At 45.2% G+C, this 21966-nt stretch overlaps 1 protein-coding gene across 4 annotated transcripts; it reads left to right on the top strand.

Annotated features, from left to right (window-relative positions):
• The first annotated feature begins 219 nt into the window (after positions 1-219).
• On the top strand, positions 220-21828 carry ankrd50l (ankyrin repeat domain 50-like). 4 transcript variants are annotated; one of them, XM_080412360.1, is made up of 5 exons: positions 220-454; positions 6324-7204; positions 11473-11717; positions 15485-19103; positions 20471-21828. In XM_080412360.1, exons 2-4 carry the CDS (start codon positions 6777-6779, stop codon positions 19090-19092), a joined length of 4281 nt encoding a protein of 1426 aa, XP_080268486.1. In that variant the 5' UTR covers positions 220-454; positions 6324-6776; the 3' UTR covers positions 19093-19103; positions 20471-21828. The 4 variants fall into 4 exon arrangements, with proteins under 4 accessions (XP_080268486.1, XP_080268489.1, XP_080268487.1 ...); XM_080412363.1 differs by lacking the exon at positions 220-454 and adding an exon at positions 5736-5993; XM_080412361.1 differs by lacking the exon at positions 220-454 and adding an exon at positions 6073-6214 and having other exon boundaries at positions 6326-7204.
• Positions 21829-21966: the final 138 nt, after the last annotated feature.

The following is a 21966-nucleotide window of genomic DNA, read 5'->3' on the forward strand; positions in this document are numbered from 1 at the left end:
GAGGGAGAGATAGAGAGAGGGAGAGGAAGAGAGAGAGAGGAAGGGAGAGAGAGAGACAAAGAGAGAGAGAGGGAGAGAGAGAGAGAGAGAGGGGGGGAGAGAGGGAGGAAGGGAGAGAGAGAGAGAGAGAGAGAGAGAGAGAGAGTGTGTGTGTGTGTGTGTGTGTGTGTGTGTGTGTGTGTGAGAGAGGGAGAGATAGAGAGAGGGAGAGGAAGAGAGAGAGGAAGGGAGAGACAAAGAGAGAGAGAGATTGTTTTTTACAGTTTTGCGTCAAGCATCAATCTGTAGTTTTCACTACAGTCTTGAATAGGCTTTATGTTATGTATGGGATGGTGGGAGCTCTACGTATCGACACGTGACAATAACCACAGTATACTACTGAATGTAGGCTGTGTTGATGTTGATGCCCGACACTAAAAGCTCAGGGGAGATCCGAGCTCAGCGCACCTTCCAGGTAAGAAACCAGCTGCTTAGATTTGACATGATCGATTACAAGAAATCAAGTCAAGTGGATTTCTTCTTCCCACGAATCATGCGCTCCTCGTTTGGACACGGATTCAGAATTTGGGGAGCGTGTTATACGGGAGAATGCTCTCTGGATTGACACTTTGTATCGAGTATATAACGCGAGCGTTATACTCGATACAAAGTGTCAATCCAGAGAGCGTCTGGTGCCTGCTCCGTTTCATGTCGCGTAGACAACACCTGCATGTTTATTAATGTCAGTTAAATGAAAATCTAAAGCTTGTTTTGACGCGTGGGCTGGACGACATGCAGCGACAGTGTTGTGGTGGTGGTAGGCTTTGTAGTGCTTCTTCTCTCTGGGGGGACCAGCAGCACCTGTAGAATGACGGTCAATGCAGTGGTGGAAAGTAACTAAGTACATTTACTCAAGTACTGTACTTAAGTACAACTTTGAGAGATATTTTTTACTTTACTTGTTGGGTATTTTCAATTACATCTCACAGGCAAATATTGTACTTTTTACTCTATACAATTATTTGACAACTTAAATTATTATAGTACCTCCATTAACCTCTCACTCCGCTGTACAGCTCCTGCTAAAGAATTTAATTCTTTCTAGAATTTAATTATTATTACAAAACATACATTTACCACTTCCGGCCTATATACATTTCGGCCATTTGAAAATAGCCGATCTACAAGCTCACGCAACATATGTCGCAAAGAAGCGATTTGATTTTTATACATGACGAACTCGACATATACTGCATGATGAGTACTTTTACTTTTGGTACTTTAAGTACTTTCACTCAAGTACATTTTGAATTCCGGACTTTCACTTGCAACAGAGTACTTCTACATTGCAGTATTGATACTTTTACTCAAGTATAAAAATGTGAGTACTTTTTCCACCACCGGTAGAATGACGGTCAATTGAAATGTAGCCAGTTGATGATCTTTGATGTCGTGGGGAACTGGGGAAGTATTGAGCAGTCCCGATACAGTGTCAATACTTCGAGCATTTTCCGTGCTCAGCACGTAAAATGGTCGAAGGATTGACACTTTGTATCTTGTTTAACGCTCTGTTTAGATTAGAAAGTAATGTAACCTGTTCTTCTGGAACGGTAGCCTACAGGCAGAGTCTACTTCGTTCATCGTTGCCTCTGAGAAATGATAAAACATAAACCTTATGGTAATTATTATTGTTCTCAGCTGCTGCTCGTTTCCACCACCAATTGTTTACCAAAACAACAGAGATTCGACATGCTTTTGGTTTCACCAGGGGGTACTCAAATGTTTTACTTAAGTAAAAGTATCAATACAGCAATATAGAAATACTTTGTTTCAAGTAAAAGTCCGGAATTCAAAAAAAGTTGGTATCAAAATGTACTTAAAGTACTAAAAGTAGAAAGTACTCACTATGCAGAATGTCACATTTAACAAGTATTTAACAAATATCTAAAAATTGTACTTGAGTAAATGTACTTAGTTACTTTACACCACTGGGTTTCACACGAAAACTATTATGTATTTATTTTCGCTAGACCAGTTCCCTCGTTTGAACAGGAGGGTGTGTGGTTGTGTCTCGTTTCACGCTGAGAAAAGTGACGTGCGGGCGGGCAGGACAAAGTGGTGTCATCATCATCATGACAGGAATGTTGCCATTTTCAGTGGATGGAATGGCAGGTGTCAGTTATCAAGGCTCCTTCACTCCTTTCCAGAACATGTTGAGATTAATCAGAAGCCTGCTGTTGATTGATTGAATAGGCTTACTTTATTAATTGATTGATTGGATTGATTGAATACTTTATTTAGAAGTTTTCAGGAAAAAAGCACATGAAAGTACAGTTTAAATACAAGGTCAACTAAATAGGATTAAAAAGCCCAAGAAAGCCACTGGCTTGTTTCAATTGGGGTCCTTTTGTACTCAATTCATAGTGACATTAAACAACAGACGGATATACACTACTATGCAGAACATCATAAAAACAGTTTAGAAAGAAAAAAAAACAGTGGTACGATTATACAATGGTGCTATTTACATTGTGGTCTTGTGTATTCAATTCATAGAGACATTTAAAGAAGTACAATGATATACAAGAATATATCCTAGACATCATTGGCGTTTTTTGTTGTTGTTTTTCTTTAACAAAAGTGAGGCTTCTGCAGCATGCAGTTACAAAGTAGACTAGCCACGACAAAAATACAGCTGGGAGGTTGCGCTCAAACTGATCAGATCTTTCATGATGATGATGGTGATCGAAGTGGCTGCTGCTGATGCTACCACTGTGCATTCATTCCATCAGCAACATGCTAACCTTTTCACAGAGACCACTGACATGACATTCCTTGTCTGAATTTGTCATTGAATTTTACAGTGATTTCAGAGGTTTTTCTCTTATCAGATGAGGAGCCTATAAGGTACTCGTATCCATTTGAACATCGACCACAATCCCTCCTAATGCATCTTCTGGCTTTGGCCTTTTCAGTGCTTGCTTCTGGATTTTCCTTTCTAGCACAGTCAGCTTTTCTTCTTTCCACTAAGTGAACCTACAAAGTGCATTTGTCAGCGAAGGTGGGCAAAGAGGTGTGGATTCTGCTCTTGTTCCATCACGGCAGAGCAGCAGGGTTCACTTTTTATAGCATCTTAATTAAAACCATGTGAGGCAAGAGAGCTCTTAGGTCCTGAAACCTTTCCACTAAAGATCCAGGATACCCTTTTACTGCTAAGCCAATGCCTATTCAGTACCTACAGTTGTGGTCAATTTAGGCTAGTACAGAGTAGGAATACCAAAACGCAGTCGCCCCGGGGCAAATCCGGCGGTATTCACCTGAATACGGTGCCAAAACCTAACCTTATTCCTAAACCTCAGTAAACTATCCAGGAGGAACCTAAACTTATTTCGAACCTTATCCTCGTAAAACAAATACAAGAATACAAGAACCGCTGGTCCGCAAAAGAAATTGGGGTAGAGCATGTTTCGGGGCGAGTCTTCCGGTTACCCAGAGTAGGCTGATTCAGTTCATTATCATTACTGAGTAAATAATATGACCATGGTTTGGGGTCATGATTACAATTACAAAAGATGTTGGGAGCATTTACATTCATTTTTGTGAGGATAGTTACACTAGTCTTTTTTGTCCATCCACCAATTTGCCCCCAAACAACATTGTGCTGTGACCATCATGCTCTTCAGAGGATTAATCTTACCATACTGATTTTGTTGACCCCATTGCCTTTCCTCTAGCACCACCCTTGTGCCAAAATTTGCACGCAAGTTATCTCAAAATGTAAGGGGTGGATTGCCATGGCACTTCTGAGTTTATTTATGCTGAAACACGTCACTAATCATCAACTGAGTGACCACTTGACCAATCATCTGAGTGACCACTTGTCCATCTGATTGCCAGACACCTCTCTACCCACTAAGCAACAGCTGCCCCAAAATATGTATCTCATAAACCAACAGCCAGGTTGCAGGATAGACCTATACTGCTTTTGGTGACCCCCATGGCCTTTCCTAGCTGTTGTAATTTTATTTCACTTAACATTTTTGGGTCTCCAAGGATAGCAATATCGGTTGTTTCAAACCATTTCAGTCTGGTTGGGTGTAAGGAGCAGCGCACTCACATAGCTACTAGTGGGGCTTTCAGATTCTTATATTCTTGGTTTTATTGTCAGTGATGTAACCCTACCCAACCCGAGGGCACAAAGCTCAGAAACGGCGTCCCTGGAATGGCAGCATGGTATAAAGATGGATTAACATGTCAGAAAACAAAGCAAATCTGCCTTTTTCACACAGGATTTTAGATGTCTCTGACGGGGAATTAGTACTTGTGTTGGCTTAGAGAGACTTTTATAACCCATCACACAGGTTCAATTCACACAACAGCCAATGTGATGTTAAGATTAGGTGCACATATGACCTTGCTCACAGATGGGATGTTGGATAAATACAGACACATTCTAACTTGTGAGATCCATAAATGTAGCAGCCTAACTGTAATACACCCAGGCCAGGTGGTGGCTGTCCTCAATGGCCAAAAAGCCAGCTAGTAGCTGCTATTATGAGACACTTTGTTAAACTGCAACTTTACTCCTGTCACTGATCTCCAAGTTGTTTTTAGTTAGTTATTTTCTTACCTTTAGTTCTCAACTTCTCAAGATAATGATAGGACCAGGATGAGTAGTTAATACTGTAATTTGTCCTCAGTAACGCCACGATGTCCAGCAACTAGAATATTGTGGCCATTATTTGACTTTTTTGACATTGGTATCTGCAGTTATGTAGCCGATGTGTCCAGATTTTTTATAAATAATTAAACCCTATTAAAAAATATCCCATCTCCAATCTCACAAGGTGTCCCGTCGCCAGGTGGCAGTAAAAGTTTTTCAAATTGATGAAAACATTTTGCACTTTATAACAACATTTGGGTAACATTTGGGTACAAATCATTGGTAATCGGTGGTCTAGGACTCTCCAAAATCAAGATCGGCATATCAGACGCAAACATGTAGCATCTGGCTCTATACCAGCTACTGTAACTGCCTGGATTTAATGGTTTTCTCAAGCATCTCTTCCTCTTCCTGAAAACTCCCACTGACTCAGGTGACACTGACCATAATCCGGCTTTTCCAGTTCCAAAGCACAAACTTGATCCTTGCAAGAGTTTTGTATTCAAACTCATCAACAGTTTGCTGTTGGTTGGACTCGAGATGAGCTCTCTAAAATACCGAAGCACAGTGTGAGATGCTTGTCATTACTCATCAGTTACAGTCATTCTTAGAGTTCTAGAGTTCTTCGATACTCTTGATGGAGGTACAGCATATTAAGTGTCAGAAATAATGATACCATACATACCCTATCCACATGGACGTTTATACAAATCTGATACTAGTTTTGACATTGGTGCTTCGGCTGTTTCCCTATAGGTATTACCACACCTTCCTCTGAAATCCCAAAGACTCAGGCTCGGTGCGAATATTTGAGCTGTAGCATGGTCCTGTGGTTGAACTTTGACCCCCAAGCAACCTCTCCCCACCTTTGGAAACCTTCACATGTGTATGAGCGCTCTCTCTCTCCCTCTCCCTCCCTCTCTCTCTCTCTTTCCCTGTCATTCACTTGCTGTTTTGCTTTTCTATTTATGTCTTGCACTCTCTCTCTCTGTCGATCTCCCTTTCCCTGCCATTCACTTGCTCTCTTGCTCTTTCTATTTATGTCTTGGTCTCTCTTTCCCTCTCATTCCGTTTCACCCTTTCTGACTGTCTATCTCTCTTTCTGTGTGTGTGTGTGTGTGTGTGTGTGTGTGTGTGTGTGTGTGTGTGTGTGTGTGTGTGTGTGTGTGTGTGTGTGTGTGTGTGTGTGTGTGTGTGTGTGTGTGTGTGTGTGTGTGTGTGTGTGTGTGTGTGTGTGTGTGTGTGTGTGTGTGTGTGTGTGTGTGTTTAAAGGGCACTCTGCTCTTCAGTGCATGTCCTGACATGCTGAGAAACACTAGAGGTGGAGAGAAAACACAGACGAGAAAAACTGGTGAGGACGGAGCGGAGAGTGGCGGAGGGAGGGGGAGAGAGAGAGGGAGGGAGGTGAGGAAGGGTGTGTGTGTGTGTGAGAAAAAGAGGAGGGAATTCCATCCGAGGCTCCGCGGAATGAAGCAGCTTGAAAACTTGGAGAGAAATGGGACAGAAAGTGTAAGGCAGACGTTAAGAACAGAGAGCAGTGGTAATTGGAAGACCTCTCAAGCCCACTGGGAGGTGAGCTTAGAGGGATGAGATGATTATTATATCTATGAGAGAAATGTTGTCAGTCTCATATTTTCGTCTTTCTCCCTCTCTTTCTGTCATTTTTATTCATTCCTGACAGAGCAGCACCAGAATCTAGGTGGAAGCCTGATGAATGGGGCAAACAGCAGACCTTCGTTTCTGAACACAGGATGAAGTTGGCAGTGGCTGCGGAGCTTTGATTGATCACAAGGTGGGAGAGAAACGCAGAGCTGAGCGCCTTTTCCCATACTCCATGAACTTCTAGTGGACTTAACCTCTCGTGCTGTTGTCAACCCTTCACCTCACAAAAGGACCCTGGGCTGAGGACTGACAGGGCTAGCTGGGGAAACTGCTGATAACAATCGAGACACCTGACGCATCACTCCCAGGAACGGCCTGTGGTGGGGGGGTGTACTTGTCATTGCCCTGAGCTGTCAGACAACTACAGCTCAAAACCAACAGCTAGACTGAAGTTGGTGAGGAAGTGGAGCATGGGACGTGGAGAGGCCAGCAGCGTGTTGTTGTTCCCTGGATATCAGATCCCGGGGGCTCAATGAGCAACCGCGAGTTCGGCAGCACCCCCAGCCTGCTCCAGGGCCGACGCTTCTATTGCCGGGAATGGGCCTTGGAGAAGCTGTGGCGCTGCCTGGAGGCACGGCCCGTACCCGGGCGGCCTCCAGGACTGTTGGTGACGGGGGGCCCCGGTGCCGGAAAGACGGCACTATGTACGGAGGCAGTGTGCCCCACCTCGGAACCTGGGCTTGGGGCTGGGCTGGCATCACGCTGCCTTGCCTTCCACTTTTGCCAGAGGGAAGACCTGAGGAGCATGGTTCTGTGGAGGTTTGTGCTGGGCCTGGTGGAACAGCTAAAGAGCTCCCCTCTCCTCTCGCATGGCTACAAGGAGGCCCTGGAGAGCCCCGCAGTGTCCTCTGCCCTGGAGCCTCTTCACTGCCAAAAGGACCCCGATGACACCTTCAAAAGGTTTGTTTAATTCTCATGTCTCTACTTCAATACCTTTTTTTTTTTATTTGTTTGTTTTTTATTTGTGTTGATTTGACAACAATGAGCTTTGTCTGCAAAGGGCAGCACTTCATTGAGGCTGATTTAGAATAATGCCAATTTCAGGGTTGTCAAATTGACAGTCTGCCCCTCCCTTCTGAGGTAATGGATTAAAAAAGTTTTCAAAAGGCAGAAAGAGCCATGTAAACCCCGATCTGCCACCCAGCCCTTTCAACCCGGGGAGTTGCCTGTCAGTTAGGTGCGGAGACTGAGAGTGGAGTCTGAATTTACTTCAAGACTCAGTTTCAGTTTTATGTGTACTCTATTCTCTGTGCATGTCACCTCAAAGCCTCGTGTCCATGAGTCAAACAAAGACAAGCCGAGATAGTCACAGGAAAAAGAACGTAATTGTCCCCCCCTTCGCTGGCTTCTATATTTATTTATTTTCTCCACTTATAATGCAGCCCATTCACAGCAGTCACAATGGGCCTCCAGTCTGAATGAATGCTACAATGCTATTTACGACACAACGTCCTTTCAGAGGGAGCAAAATGGACAAAGAGGTGAAAAAATGCTTCCAGCACTCCAGTGACCATCTCAGTACCGTTCAGTGAGGTCGCCCTTCTCACGAGGAGCATTTAACTCTATGCTGTGTGTTTACACTGCCATGTGTCCACTGTCCAGGCCTCTAGCACTCTGCTCCTCTGTTTGTTATTGTCTGGTGTGAACTACAGAGCTAGATTCCACATTTACCTCTGACTGGCCCATGGCTAGGAGCTGTGTGTGTGCCCATGTGTGTGTGTGTGTGTGTTTTGTGAGGCAGTGAGAGAAAGTGGCTGCGGGCACGGCATCGTCATGTGAACAGCCGTTGACAAACAGATGAAACATGAGCTTTGAGTGGGAGTGAGTGCACACACAGGCTCTTTGCTTTGAAACAGCTGGTAGATTGCTGTGGCCGCTGAGTCATTAACGCTGCTTCAACAGTGTAACGGACACAGTCAACACAACAGGAACCACAAGAGCGCTCTCATGAATGGCCCTAATATGTGCTTTACCACCGGCTGTTATACAAGATGTTATACTGTTATAGCCTGTTGACAGACAGGCTGTCTGTCAACGACAGTTTTAGTAAAGGCAAAGACCGTCCGACGACAACACTGACTTCCTCTCGCTGTTCCTTCTCCCAGCTCGACTCTGATCAGAAAGGCTCGGTTGTTTTCGACTCGTCTCTTTCAAATCCACCCAGTTACGATCCTGGAAATGCTGGTTATCCACTGTCAACCTGGTGTCCCCTATTTTGGGCATATCATTATAGACAGAAATGGTCAAAAATAGCCGATCTACAAGCTCACAACGTGTCGTGATGTGACACGTTGTCAGCTTGTAGATCGGCTAATTTAAGTATACTGTATATGGCTTACTGTAAGTGCTTATGACACACACCTCTCCACACCGCACCCAATTACAGTGAAGGGTCAATAAAGGCCACCCACAGTCTCCCTGTCGTAGGACCACGAGGACCGTCTGGAGCGGAAAACCCGGTGGGGCAATTAAAAGCACATTAACCTCCTCCCCTGCAGTGCTAAGCGTGTGGTCAGGAAGGGAGTGTCTCCTTTTATCAAATTACTAACGCGCACCTAAGTGTGATAAGCCTGTAATCTAGCTGTGTTTGGACGGCTGCCCAGGGCAGGTTTTAAATCTGCTCTGGTAACGGCGCTACTGTGTCATTTAGCGCACAGTGCTTAAATGGTCTTCAGTGTTTTAACAGTTGTTCGATAAATCTTGTATTTGAACGAAGAATATTGATGAGAATTGCACCAACTGAGCGACATAGCCATTTTGCATTCCACGTTTTGTTTTGTTTTGTTTTGTACTATGTGTGCATTCTCTTCCCCTTTCTCAAAACAATCCCAGGGAAAGACAGATAAGATAAGCACATAATTATGTGCTAAAACTGAGTGGCATTCTGTTGTATGAATACAATGAACAACCACCTGATTAAGCCTGTCCAGCAGCGTTAAGGTTAGCCAATCTAATTAAACATGCCACAATCAGGTACTTTGCAGTCTTTAATATACCTGCAGAGCTGTGTCTTGGGAGCAGCATGCTTTCCTTTCTTTTCGGTTTTCCAAGGTAAGCAAGCTGTTATCATACAAAAATAGACTCTGCACAGTGCACACTGGATCATGCTCCCATGGATAATGTATTACCACCAAGGTGATGTTTCGAGTGTCTAGCTCTTCCTCAGACTGAGAAAGACACACACATTCCACACATATTTTTAGCAGATGCAGTAAAACCTTGTTCAATCATGCTATGATGATAAAGCTATGATGCTTACAAACACAAATATGTATCAGAGAGACAGGCATGGGGTTGTTGTACAGTAGTGGTAGTTTCAATTCAAGAGAAATATCGCTCAGTTTACTAATTCATATGTTAGTATAATAATAGTATAATATCATGCAGGACCAGCAAATGCTGATCATTATGGAAAACTCAGACAGAAACTGGAAGAGTAACTGTACAACCTGGACAAAATGTTTGAGATTTTACATAAAAATCAATCAGACATACCTATGGTGGTCTTATTTGTTATAAACCAGAATACCCTCACCCACAGTATCCCCCTTGGTGCTGTAACACTGCTATCGCAGTAACCTTGACCATTTTCCTCAAGTCATTCTTTTTGGCACAGTTCCAGACTTTACACCTCACTTTCCGGTTGTGTGAGAGAGTTCATATCTGCAGATAATGGCTGCTCTGTTCCATATAAGCTATTATATGATTTATTGAATTTAGAAGTTACTTGCACAATTTCTAGCATAGGAGAAAAGACTGAGGAGCCTTTTTATGTTGAGAAATGTTATTAATAATTTGTGTGTGTATATACAGTATATAGATATATGTATATATATGTATACGGTAGATATAGATATAGATAGATGGATAGATGGATAAGTGAAAGATGAAAAACATAACACAAAGTTAAAAGCCATACGTTTTCCATGAGGCATAAATCTTTGAGGGGCTGCAGAAGTGGACTACCTATTTTTGGGTGCCCATAAGCCATGCGAGAGGACTTAAAGTGCATGAGCTCTGCAAACTGTGCCTACTGGCACGTGATAAGAGTGGAAGTCATCAGACTGCAGCAGGAACCTTCTGCCGGTCAGAGTGGACAGAACAGGGGGCAGACTCACACTCTGCCATGTGAGAGAAAAAGCTGTGTACTGTATGTGTGTGTGGGAGACTTTCTGTAAGAAAGATCCATCGCAAATGCCAGCATACATACGTACACCCATGAGTGTGTGCCCAGGGCGGAGAATCGCATCCCAGAGGTTCCATCGGCCTGAGTCATCAGCGGATCGCTGCGCTCCAGTACCAAGCCTCAGGAGACAGAGGCTCCTGGGGAGTGAAGGAGAGAGCGCTGAGGCAGAGGGAGGAAGAGAGGGAGGAAGAGAGGGAGGGAGGGAGGGAGGGAGGGAGGGAGGGAGGCAAGCAGACAGGCAGGTTGGGTCAGGGATTATTAGGAAGAAGGCCATGGGAAGTTGAATGAAAGGCCTGCCTGAACAGGAGCGATCTGGCTCCCGAAACATCACCTCATGTGCCGCTGGAAGAAGAAATCACCATTGTCGCTCAAGCATTTCTACAAATTCTGACACATTTTGTGCTGCATAAATGGCACTGCTTTCATTGCTCTGCTGTTTTTTATCACTGCCCTGTCAGTCTGTACTGCCAACCCAATGATGGAATGGCTTTCATTTAGTCTCACTGCCTCTCTGTGGAGTTGTTAGAATCTGCTCTGCTGCCTACTTTATAATGTGATGCAATAACATCTTCCCACTCGACTTAAAATGACTCCTGCACTTTTTCTTTAATTCTCATTGCACTTTCTTTTGGTATTCTTTGATAGACCTTGTGACTAAATAATACTGTAACTAAATTTTTTGGGGACATAAAAGGTTTTGATAGCGCCGATACTGTAGGTTACCTTCGTCTACTGTTCCTTGTCCATTATCATTCTCTCTCTCTCTCTTTCTCTCTCTCTCTCTCTTTCTCTTTATTCCACGCCACACCCCTGTTTCATTTCAGTGGGCTTTATTGGCATGAATGTTATATGAGCAATATTTGCCAAAGCCTCTTGATGCAATGGGAAGTCATCATAAAAATAAGAACACATTGATGACACTAATCCACACGCCCTGTTCTCTCCGTCTGTCTGTCTGTCTGTCTCTCTCTCTCACCACCAGGGCTGTGTTGTTGCCCTTGCTGGATCTCCCCCCTCCTGGCCAGAGTCTGATGCTGGTGGTGGACTCCTTGGACACAGGCTGTGGTTTCGGGGCAGGGGATGGGGCCGCTGGGGCGGAAGGATCCACAAAGAGGAGCAGTTCCATCGCTGAGCTCTTGGCCAACCACCAGCACCTTCTGCCCAGCTGGCTCCTGCTCCTCTGCTCTGTGCGACGGCAGAACAAAGCAGTGTGCAGGATGTTCTCAGGTACTGTATGCTAGAACCCAAACAAAGACTGATTTTTGGGTCTGCCAATCCAGATTTTGGAGATTTTCTAATTAACGATGTTTTTACTGACATTTCACCAAATGTTGTCTGCCTGTTGCAATGTGTGTGAGATTTTTTTTAAACTTTTGAAATATTTTGCTTATAATGATACATGTATGTATGCCCAAAATAGGGATGCCAGGTTGAAAGAAAAATCGGGACACATCAGCTGCATAATTTCCAAATCCGGAAAAAGTCAAATAATATACTTTTAGAAAAATTACAACTTTAAAAAGTACATTTATACTGGTCAAGTCAATGGTGAGGCAAATAACTCCTCAAGAAATCAATATGGCGTCAGTTTCAATATGACGACATCAACATGACGTCTGAGTTCCACATTATTTACCAAAAATATAAAGTTAATCATAAAGAAGATAGAAACGTCAAAATATAAAGTTAATCATAAAGAAGATAGAAATGTCAAAATATAAAGTTAATCATAAAGAAGAAACGCCTAACAGTCTATAGACAGTGGTACAGCAAAGATGGCATAACACAAAGGTCTTGGTGATATCAGAATGATTCAGTCTTTAAAAACCGAAGTATAGACAATGTACAAGCTCACAATGCGCTGCAACACAATTTCCTCGTTCATGTAGAGCAGTTCTTCTCAACCCTTTCAGGCCGCGACCCCCCAAAATAATATTTGAACTTGGGACCCCCCACCATGACAAGCACTTGGAATTATAGGCATTCCATTTAGTTTGACTCGGTTCCACAGATAAATATTGTGAAAATAGCCGAACAAGCAGTGCGAGGCGTTGTGAGCATGTAAATCGGCTATTTTCACAATGTTTGCCTCTTTCTTGCGTAATGTTTGACAATTTGGCTAATTTGGTTTTTAAAAGATCTTAAAAGTCATTAGATTGTAACTTTAGAAATGTGCAGATACCCTGTATACACTTATACTGTATGTTGGTTTGTTTACTGTTGAGTGAGAAAACAATTTGCACATTAAGAAAATCCCCAAAATCATTTGGGGACCCCCCTGGGTCGCAACCCACAGGCTGAGAACCACTGATGTAGAGGGCCCCAGCTGTGGTCAAGTTGCAGTACCAGAGTAGGCCACCAGGATAGCCGCTTCATTTATTCCCCCCGGTTCTGGGGGCTTGAGGATCATCAGTAGCTGCTGCCAGCAAGATGTCCTCCACCACAAGTGTAGAGAGTGCCATATTTAAACGATTAATTTGAATAAATATTAATATCGAAGGAGCAAAGTTACTTGCCAAATAACTCACTAAAACTTTCTTTTCAAAGATTATACCCAATGACATAATCATTTTCCTTTTTTTTCTTTTACATTTGAACAACGCGTGTCTATCCATATCAGTTAAATGCACTTTAATTGATTCATCATAACCTTAAAGCACAAATGTTACATGTATACAATATTATATTATGTGTTGAGGCCTATGATAAGCACAATGATTGAAAGTTTTAAATTCAGAGAGAGGATCTAAATGAATACTAAGTTTAATTGGGCAAGAACAAGTAACATCTGAAATTATGTCAGGACGCATTCTCATAAAAGTTTTATTTCTATAATATTTCTATAATATTTTGTATTGAAAATGTACTTAAATCTTAGCATATTGTAAGGTTTGTGCAGATTTTTGATATTGAACACTTCAAAGTTGTCACTCGCATTGAGGGATATAAGCTGCAGTTTCAAGATGCTATTACTTCCACTCTTTAATGTATAATCAAATGTTATTAGTTACTGCCGTCCTTTAATGTATACTCAAATGCTATAGTTACTTCCACTCTTTAATGTATACTTAAATGTTATTCGTTAATACCACCCTTTAATGTATACTCAAATGCTATTAGTTAATACCACCCTTTAATTTAATGTATACTCAAATGCTAGTAGTTTTTACCACCATCTCAATGTATACATAATGCTCTGAGTTACTCCCACCCCTTTAATGTGCTAGAGGTCGGCCGCTACACGGCCTTCACACCTACAGTATGTTGCACCACCGATCCGACCAATATGTCCGCCGGCCGGACAAGCTCTCAATGCATGTTTTTCACAATTTTTTTTAACGTTTTCTTTTATTATTATAATTAATTTCTGAATATATAATTATTATAATTATCCCCGTTTTTTAAAAATGTATTCAGAGAAGCGTTTTGGAGAATACAATTGGAGGAAAAGTGCAAAAAATATATATAAACATGCAACCTTTAAAAACAGGTCATATTATTTAGGAAACACTGCTTTATTGTACACTGTAAATGTGAACGCATGCAGCATTGTCTAAAATGTCCAGAGGGAACGTGCTGAGCATGGTTAATTCTTTTGATTTAGCTTAATGGCAGAGCCGTCTGGGAGAAATGCGGGGCCCTGTGCGAAGTCGCGTGCGCGCGCGGTTTTGGGCGGATATTTCCGAGTTTTTGGTGGTTATTTGCGGTTATTTCTCGGTATAACTCTTACTAAACGTGAATCTGTTCCCCCAAGCGCGGGGCCCTGTGCGACCGCACCGTTCGCACTACCCTTCCTGCGGCCCTGCTTAATGGTGTCTCATGATGCTCAGCAGACTCATTTGCACACTAGTGGCATTCTTTTCTGTTGTCTGACAGTGATGAGAGACGCTAATTGCTCATCACGCATAATAAGGCATTACAAGACAGACAATAATTCATGGCTGTCGGACAGAAACCTTGTATCTCCATATTTCAACTTTCAACAAAGAGTGTCACTCAAAAAGTATTGAAAATAGACGATCTACAAGCTGCTTGTAGATTGTCTAATTTCACAAAAAAATTATGATAAAAAGTTTTGCACATCACCCGACAGCAACAGCATACTGTATAATAGGCGATACAGTGTACACAAACTAAGGGGTTGAAAACCTGTAGTCAGTCACCCATCTTGAAACATTCAAACCAGATGGAGTGTCAAATATTGTCAGGCACCATGCCATTTTCTGATCTGATTATAATGTAAGAATGGCATGTCAGCACTTGAAATGTCACCTCACAATGAGCAAGAAGAAGAATGGTAACACTTTGTTCTTGGAAGCTACAGGCAATAATGTGAAGTGTAGTAGTGCATTTCTCAATCAGAATTTCTCTTCCTGGTCTGACTAGAACGTTGTTTAAAGTGTTAACCACATGAACTCTAGCTTCCCTATTATGGGGCAAACATTCGGCAAAAATAACAGATCTACAAGCTTGCGATGCATTGTGAGCTTGTAGGTTGGCTATTTTCGGTGAAGAGATTTGGTGTAGAGGGACATAAGGGAGCTTAGTATAGACCCCTGGGGGACAAAGTATATAGAGTTTAAGTGGTTAATAACATTTTAATAATCAGCCAACAATTAAAATGTATAATGATACTCAATTCTGTGTGTGTGTTTGTCTGCTGTGTAAATCTTTTGCTGCTGACATACAGTAAGACTGCATTTTCAGCTTCATGAATATCCTACATTTTCATTATCACAGTGTGACATCTGAAAGCTTCTGTAGTGTTGTGCAGAGAGACTTCTAACTTCTCACCTGACAATCTATTTTCCCAGTTTTCATATTTTATGGGTTATCCTTTGGCTCCTTACCTCTGGAAACTCAAACGGTGGAGAACTTGACATCAACATGACTCTGGACTGAATACCCCATAACAGGCAGTTAATATTGCAAACTATATGGGTTAAAAAAAGAACAGTGCGATAACTTTCTCCACCTCTCTTTCTTGGTTGTAGGTTTTCGTAAGCTGTGTTTGGATGACCTGCGGAAGCCCGCTCCGGTCCGTGACGTGCAGCAGTACATCCTCCGCCGTCTGGACGAGGAGGGCGGTCTCCGGCGCCAGCTGACGCCCGAGACGGCCGACATGCTCAACCTGCTGCACATCAAAAGCGGCGGCTGCTTCCTGTTCCTGGAGCGCGTGCTGGACGGCGTGGCCGCCGCCCTGGTGGGCCTGCGGGAGATCCGCGACATCCCCGGGACCCTCAACGGCCTCTACCTGTGGCTGTGCCAGAGACTCTTCCCCCGGGGGCTCTTCCTCCACGTCAGGCCCCTCCTCAACGCCCTTCTGGCCGCGCCCAAGCCCCTCACCCCCCATCAGCTCTTCACGGCCATGTGGACCCAGGACACCTCTCTCAGACCCCAGGACTTCCAGAGTAAGCTCCAAACCCTCAACCCCCTCCTCATCGATGGCCCCGGGGGTAGCAAGCTGCTTTTCCACGCCAGTTTTGCTGAGTGGCTGATGGACGTCAAGTATTGCACGCAGAAGTACCTGTGTAGCATGGCGGAGGGTCACAGCATGCTGGCCATGGCTCTGACTCTGCAGGGCTCTCACTTGGACACAGAGGAAACGTGCCAGCTAGCCACTCATCTGATCTCCTCTGGCCTACACAAGGACAATCCATCGCTATTGGCCCTGTGGATGCTGTGGACAGGGGTGCCAACTCTTAAACCCAGCTTCAATAACAGGGTGCCCAGGCTCACTTCTAGTGTCCACGCCCCCTCTGCTCAGCCTCCTGTTCTGGTCAGTCAGGATGTCCTTCAGCTGCTGATGAGGAGTGGGGTCTTTCCTCCGACCTGCTGCCCAGACGGAGGCCCCAGTGTGGGGGTGCATTGCATCAGCGGTGGAGGAACCATCATGCGACGGGCCTTGGAGAGGCAGGACTCTATAAGGATGCTCCTAGACAGCGGGGTTTCCGTCAATCGAATTGATTCCACAGACGGACGGACATTGCTGGCCAGTGCTGCCCACGTGGGCTCGGCAGACGTCGCCAGCTTCCTCCTGAGCCGCGGAGCCGATCCACTGGTTAGCGACCATCAGGGTCAAACACCGTTGACTCTTGCTTCTAGGCAGGGTCACATCAAGGTTCTGTCGGTGCTCCTGGACTGGGCCAAGTGCCAGGAACCTGAACTGGCAGTGAAGCTGATAGAGCATGCGGACAGTGAGGGCTGGACCGCGTTGCGCTCAGCGGCGTGGGGGGGGCACAGCGAAGCAGTGCATCTCCTGCTGGATGCCGGAGCGGACGTGGACGGATGCGATGCTGACGGCCGGACTGCTCTGAGGGCCGCAGCCTGGGGGGGCCATGAGGAGATCCTCTTGACGCTGCTGGACTACGGGGCGCAGGTTGACAAGGCCGACCGCGAGGGCCGCACACCGCTGATTGCAGCCGCCTACATGGGGCACCGCGAGGCCGTTGAGATCCTGCTGGACCACAGCGCAGAGGCAGACCTCGCGGACGGAGACGGACGCACCGCACTGTCAGTGGCTGCGCTCTGTGTGCCTACAGCAGCTGGCTTCAAAGGATACGGGGAGGTGGTCAGCCTGCTACTGGAGCGCGGTGCCGATCCAGGGCACAGAGACTGTGATGGGATGACCCCCCTGCTTCTGGCAGCCTATGAGGGCCACGAGGATGTCGTGGAGCTGCTGTTGGAAGCTGGGGCCGACGTAGACGAGACTGCTGGCCCAGACGCCGATGCCCCTGCTGCAGCGGCCGTCACTCCATTACTGGCCGCTGCAGCTATGGGTCACATTGGGACGGTAGGGCGCGTGCTGTTCTGGGGAGCAGCCGTGGACGCCATTGACGCCGAAGGCAGGACAGCACTGAGCCTGGCAGCAGCCAGAGGCAGCGTGGAGGTGGTGCGTGCGCTGCTGGACAGAGGCCTGGATGAGAACCATAAAGACGACCTCGGCTGGACGCCACTGCATGCTGCCGCCTGTGAGGGCCACAAGGCTGTGTGTGGTGCCTTGACGGAGCGGGGCAGCATGGCTCGAGTGGGCGAGATGGACATTGAAGGACGGACTCCTCTTATTCTGTCCGCCCAGGAGGGCCACTGCAGCACAGCCAGGCTGCTGCTGGACAGACGCTCTCCGATTGATCACCGGGCCTATGACGGACACTCTGCCCTGAGCGCTGCCCTCCTGGAGGGTCATAAAGAGGTGGCAGAGCTGCTGATGAGGAGAGGGACAGACACAGATGTCCGTGACGCAGAAGGACGGCCTTTGCTTTACCTCCTGGTGCTGGAGAGTCACATGGAAATGGCTGCTCTCCTCGTGGAGAAAGGCGGGGTGCCCCTGGAGTCGCGGGACTGTGAGGGGCGCACAGCACTTCATGTGGCATCCTGGCAGGGGAATGTGGAGGCAGTGGAGCTGCTTCTAAGGCAAGGGTCTGACCCCAACGCAAAGGACGCAGAGGGGAGGCCACCTTTACACTCGGTCGCATGGAGGGGTCATATTGAGGTTGGACGGCTGCTCCTAGAGACCCAGGGTATCGACGTAGACCAAGCCTGCCGTCAGCAGGGGGCCACAGCCCTGAGCATCGCCGCTCAGGAGGGCCATGCTAACATAGTTGCCATGCTGCTGGAAAGAGGCGCAAACCCTGACCACATGGACAAATACGGGCGCAGCCCAGTCAAAGTAGCTGCAAAGCGTAGGCACTTTACCATTGTCAGGCTCTTAGAGAGCTATGGAGCCAAGCCATACCCTGGGCTGCTGCCCCCCTCCAACCCCCTGTCTCCTATGAGGACCGGCATGAAGAGCCCCTCTTCTGCCAGCTCAGGGAGTAATAGAGGTGAAGGTGGCACCACAGCAGTATCTCTGTCTACAGGGGTAGCTGGCACCCCCACCTCCTCCACCTCGTCCCCGGGCTCCACGGCGGAGCGCTTCCACTCTATGCAGAGCTCTCAGACCTCGTCCACCTGCCACTCCCTGGCCACCGTTCAGACGGTGCCAGCCGATAGCCTAAGCTTCACCCAGCAGATCCAGCAGCACTCGCTGCCCCGCAGCCGGAGCCGACATTCCACTCTTCCTCCGCCAGGGAGCTCGGCGGCGGGCAGCCTCCATGGAAGCATTCGGAGGTACCCCAAGGGCAGCCCTCCCCCGATCATTTGCACCGTCACAGCCATGGTGCACAACTGTGAACTGCTACAGAAAGGCTTCTGCCCTGGCTTTGACTATCCCAGCAACCTGAAGGCCCACAACGCAAACCTGATCAAAGCGGACCGGCCTCCGTACGGAGGAGGTAAATGGAATTCCGTCATGGCTTCCCTTGGGGTGATGCCTGGGAACGATGGCCCCTCGAGAGTCCCTAAGAACAGGGAGAGTCCACCTTTAGGTTATCCTTATCAACTCCAAAACCCAGCGCAGGGAGAGAGCTGGGATCCTGGACACAAAAAGAACATTCTGCCTGTTCCGTGCTACAACCCAGTTTCCCCTTCTAGTGCCTTGCCAGAGGGCTCCGTGGTTGCTATGACAACCACAGACCCCCAGCTCAACCTAAAACAGGCCATCAAATTGCAGTTTGAAGGTCCGACCAGTGCAGCCTTATACAAGAGAGAAACACCCCTGTGATCTGTGCCATAGTAAGTGATTCATTTATTTCATGGGGAAAAGAGGTGAACATGGTGAAAATAGCAGATCTACAAGCTCAAGTATGACTATGAGCTTGTGGATGAGCTATTTTACATGAGGCAATTTGGTGTAGATGGGGAAATTATTATTAATTTAAAAATATATACTGTATATTATTATTGTGCTGCTGCCACAGAGCAATGGCACTCGATCCAGCACACCCCTTCCACAGCTGTGCACTTTCGCCCCTCCCTAAAAGTCAAAACTCACTCACTCCGTTCCTGACATAGGGCATACAGCGACACGAGTGAGAAAAACTGATTTAAAAGGCATTCATTTCAATAAGACTGTCCTGACCTGATGTCATTCACCCCTCAAATAGTTTAGTTTTCTGTGTTTTCACACGTCCATGTCCTGGACTTCTTGGAATACAGCGATTACGATTATACCATGAAGTAGTCTTGAAGTAGTACAGTAACTGAAGAAGATATGCATGATTAGATGTTTTTATTTAATTTTCAATGCATAAGATGTCATGTCATGATATGACACAAAACATGAGAATTGGCACTTGAGGCTTTTTTGTTAAGCTATGATTTTAATGCATTCGCATAATAAGCTGAATTTTCTAGCTTTAAAATGCAAGTGGGAGGGAGAGAGCACTCACCCCAACAACGACGAGCGAGTATACAATATGAAATTATAATTTCACCAACTGAAAGGATCTTGTATCTGAACAGCAGATCAAAACAAGATTAGTCATATGTTCCCTCTGTGCCAGTTATTTTTGTTTTAGTCTGCACTGACTTCCATTAATCTTTTTAATCTCTAATGGATGAAAGCCATGCCTCTGTAAAAGCTTCAAAGCAAGTTAAATATCTCTATGAAAGGTACTAATACGAGGTAAAAATAAAAAAGGGGACAAACAGTATGCTGTTTCTCCATGACACAGATGTTAATTATTTTAAGATTCAATAAATGCATGATGTTTCCAAACTCAGTGAGCAAGCGTGTCAAATAATATAATAATGATTTCAGTATTGACCCAGATAATCGTGATTATGATTTTTGCCATAATCTAACAGCTTTAGTTCAAAGGTCTACTGTTTTTTTCAAACACAGTTGTGTGCTATGTGAGGGCAAGCAGGTTAAGTCAACATTACTGCATTGTAGTCATCGCTTTAAAGTTAACAAGTACTGCATATTAGTGTTGACTCTCAGTTGACACATAATGGCATCAGACCGTGACAGTTTGAACTTCCAGAGGACTGCATGCCGTAAGCCGTAAACTACCAATTGTCTTTTTTTTTCTTTTTTTGGGAGCTGTTCATCTGGAGGAATTCCTGGAATTTTAATAACAGCATTTCTTCTGTTTTAGGTTTAGGAGGTGGACTTCTGTGCAGTACAAGGTGGAATTTGCGGCGTTGATAATGGCTGTTTTGGGGTCAGATGAGAGAGAGAGAGAGGAAGGGATCGCTCTCCACCCTTTGTGTGACCCACACCCACTCCACGTCCCCCTTCAGAGGACCAGAGGAAGACAGAGTTGAAAGACATGAAAGCTGTTAACATTCCAGCCTTCCCATTGCCTGTTCTGTGCGGCAACTGGAGTTCAGTGACTTGGTCCATCCACGCACACAGAGACACACGCACTCTACCTCTATCTGTTTGTACCGCTGTCAGTCATTCTCTCCTCAAATGCTAAGTTTGTGAACACCCATACAGTACATCACAGAATCAACATTACGCTCAATTACATCCATGCATGTACTTTGGGGCTAATGCACATTTGTTATTTTTCAACAAGACAGTTTATGTACATCTTGTGCTGAAAAATGACATGATTGTGTTGTACCTTAACCCCCCCCCCCATCTCCTTTCCTGCTGGTCTCAGTGTTTGGCCAGACACAGTAACAATAGCCCTTAGATACTCCGTTGTCTCCTGTTATAGAGAGCGATTGTTGTGTCATCTCTGTTGTTTGCGTTTTTCATTGTTTTTCTTTTCGAGGAAAAAAGGGTTTTGCATTGAGAAGAAAGGGAGTCTACTACCGCGCCTCAGCCGGCCTTCACATTGAGTTTGATGCTACGCTGATCAATTCTCTAGAAGCGTAGAACCATTATTTTTTCTTATGATGGAGTCTACAGTACTTTAAGGGCTCTCAACACGCAGACCGAATTGGAATCAGACTGAATCAAGCTCACTTGAATGCGACCATGATACTTCAAGTTGTTTTCTTTATCAGTGGAGCTCTTTCTGAAGTTATAACTTGTTGCTCTCTCCTTTAAAAAAAAAAGAAGCAATTATCGGCCTTGTTTTTTGTTTCGTTTAGTGGTCTCGATGTTTACCTTGTAAAGCCTGAACATAGCAGTCTGCTGCATTAACTGTCAGTCAACATGGACCTATGAGGGCTGCTAACCAAAAACTGTCAGCGGGAAAAGTCTGCCTGTCAAAGCCTGACTAACTGTCAGCTTATGTGTTTTCAGCTTTTGGTAACAAAATGTAAAGGACAACCAAGCTTATTTCACCAGCTCTGCTCACTAACAGTGTGACTGTACTGGACAGGAAAACTAGTCTTTGGAACCTTTGGACCATAAAAACTGAAGCTAGATGTGGGAACGCTACCACTAATTCACATCGTCATGTCTGGCCCAAATTGTGTTTCGTTATCATTTTTTATTTGTTTAATATTTAATGACCTTCTTTAATTAAAATTACAGGCTGTGCCATAATTAATGTCAGACACTGTGAGATGCAATGTTGGCTCATTTTTGTATACTGCATGTGCAAGTTCCTCTTCCTAACACATTTGGAGACAAAAACGTGCACCGTATATCAGGAATCCTGTGGAATTGGGGACAACATTTTCATGGGTAAGG

The sequence above is a fragment of the Gymnoscopelus braueri genome (genome assembly GCF_963280865.1).
Source record: "Gymnoscopelus braueri genome assembly, chromosome: 18".
In the NCBI taxonomy this organism is placed as follows: Eukaryota; Metazoa; Chordata; class Actinopteri; order Myctophiformes; family Myctophidae; genus Gymnoscopelus; species Gymnoscopelus braueri.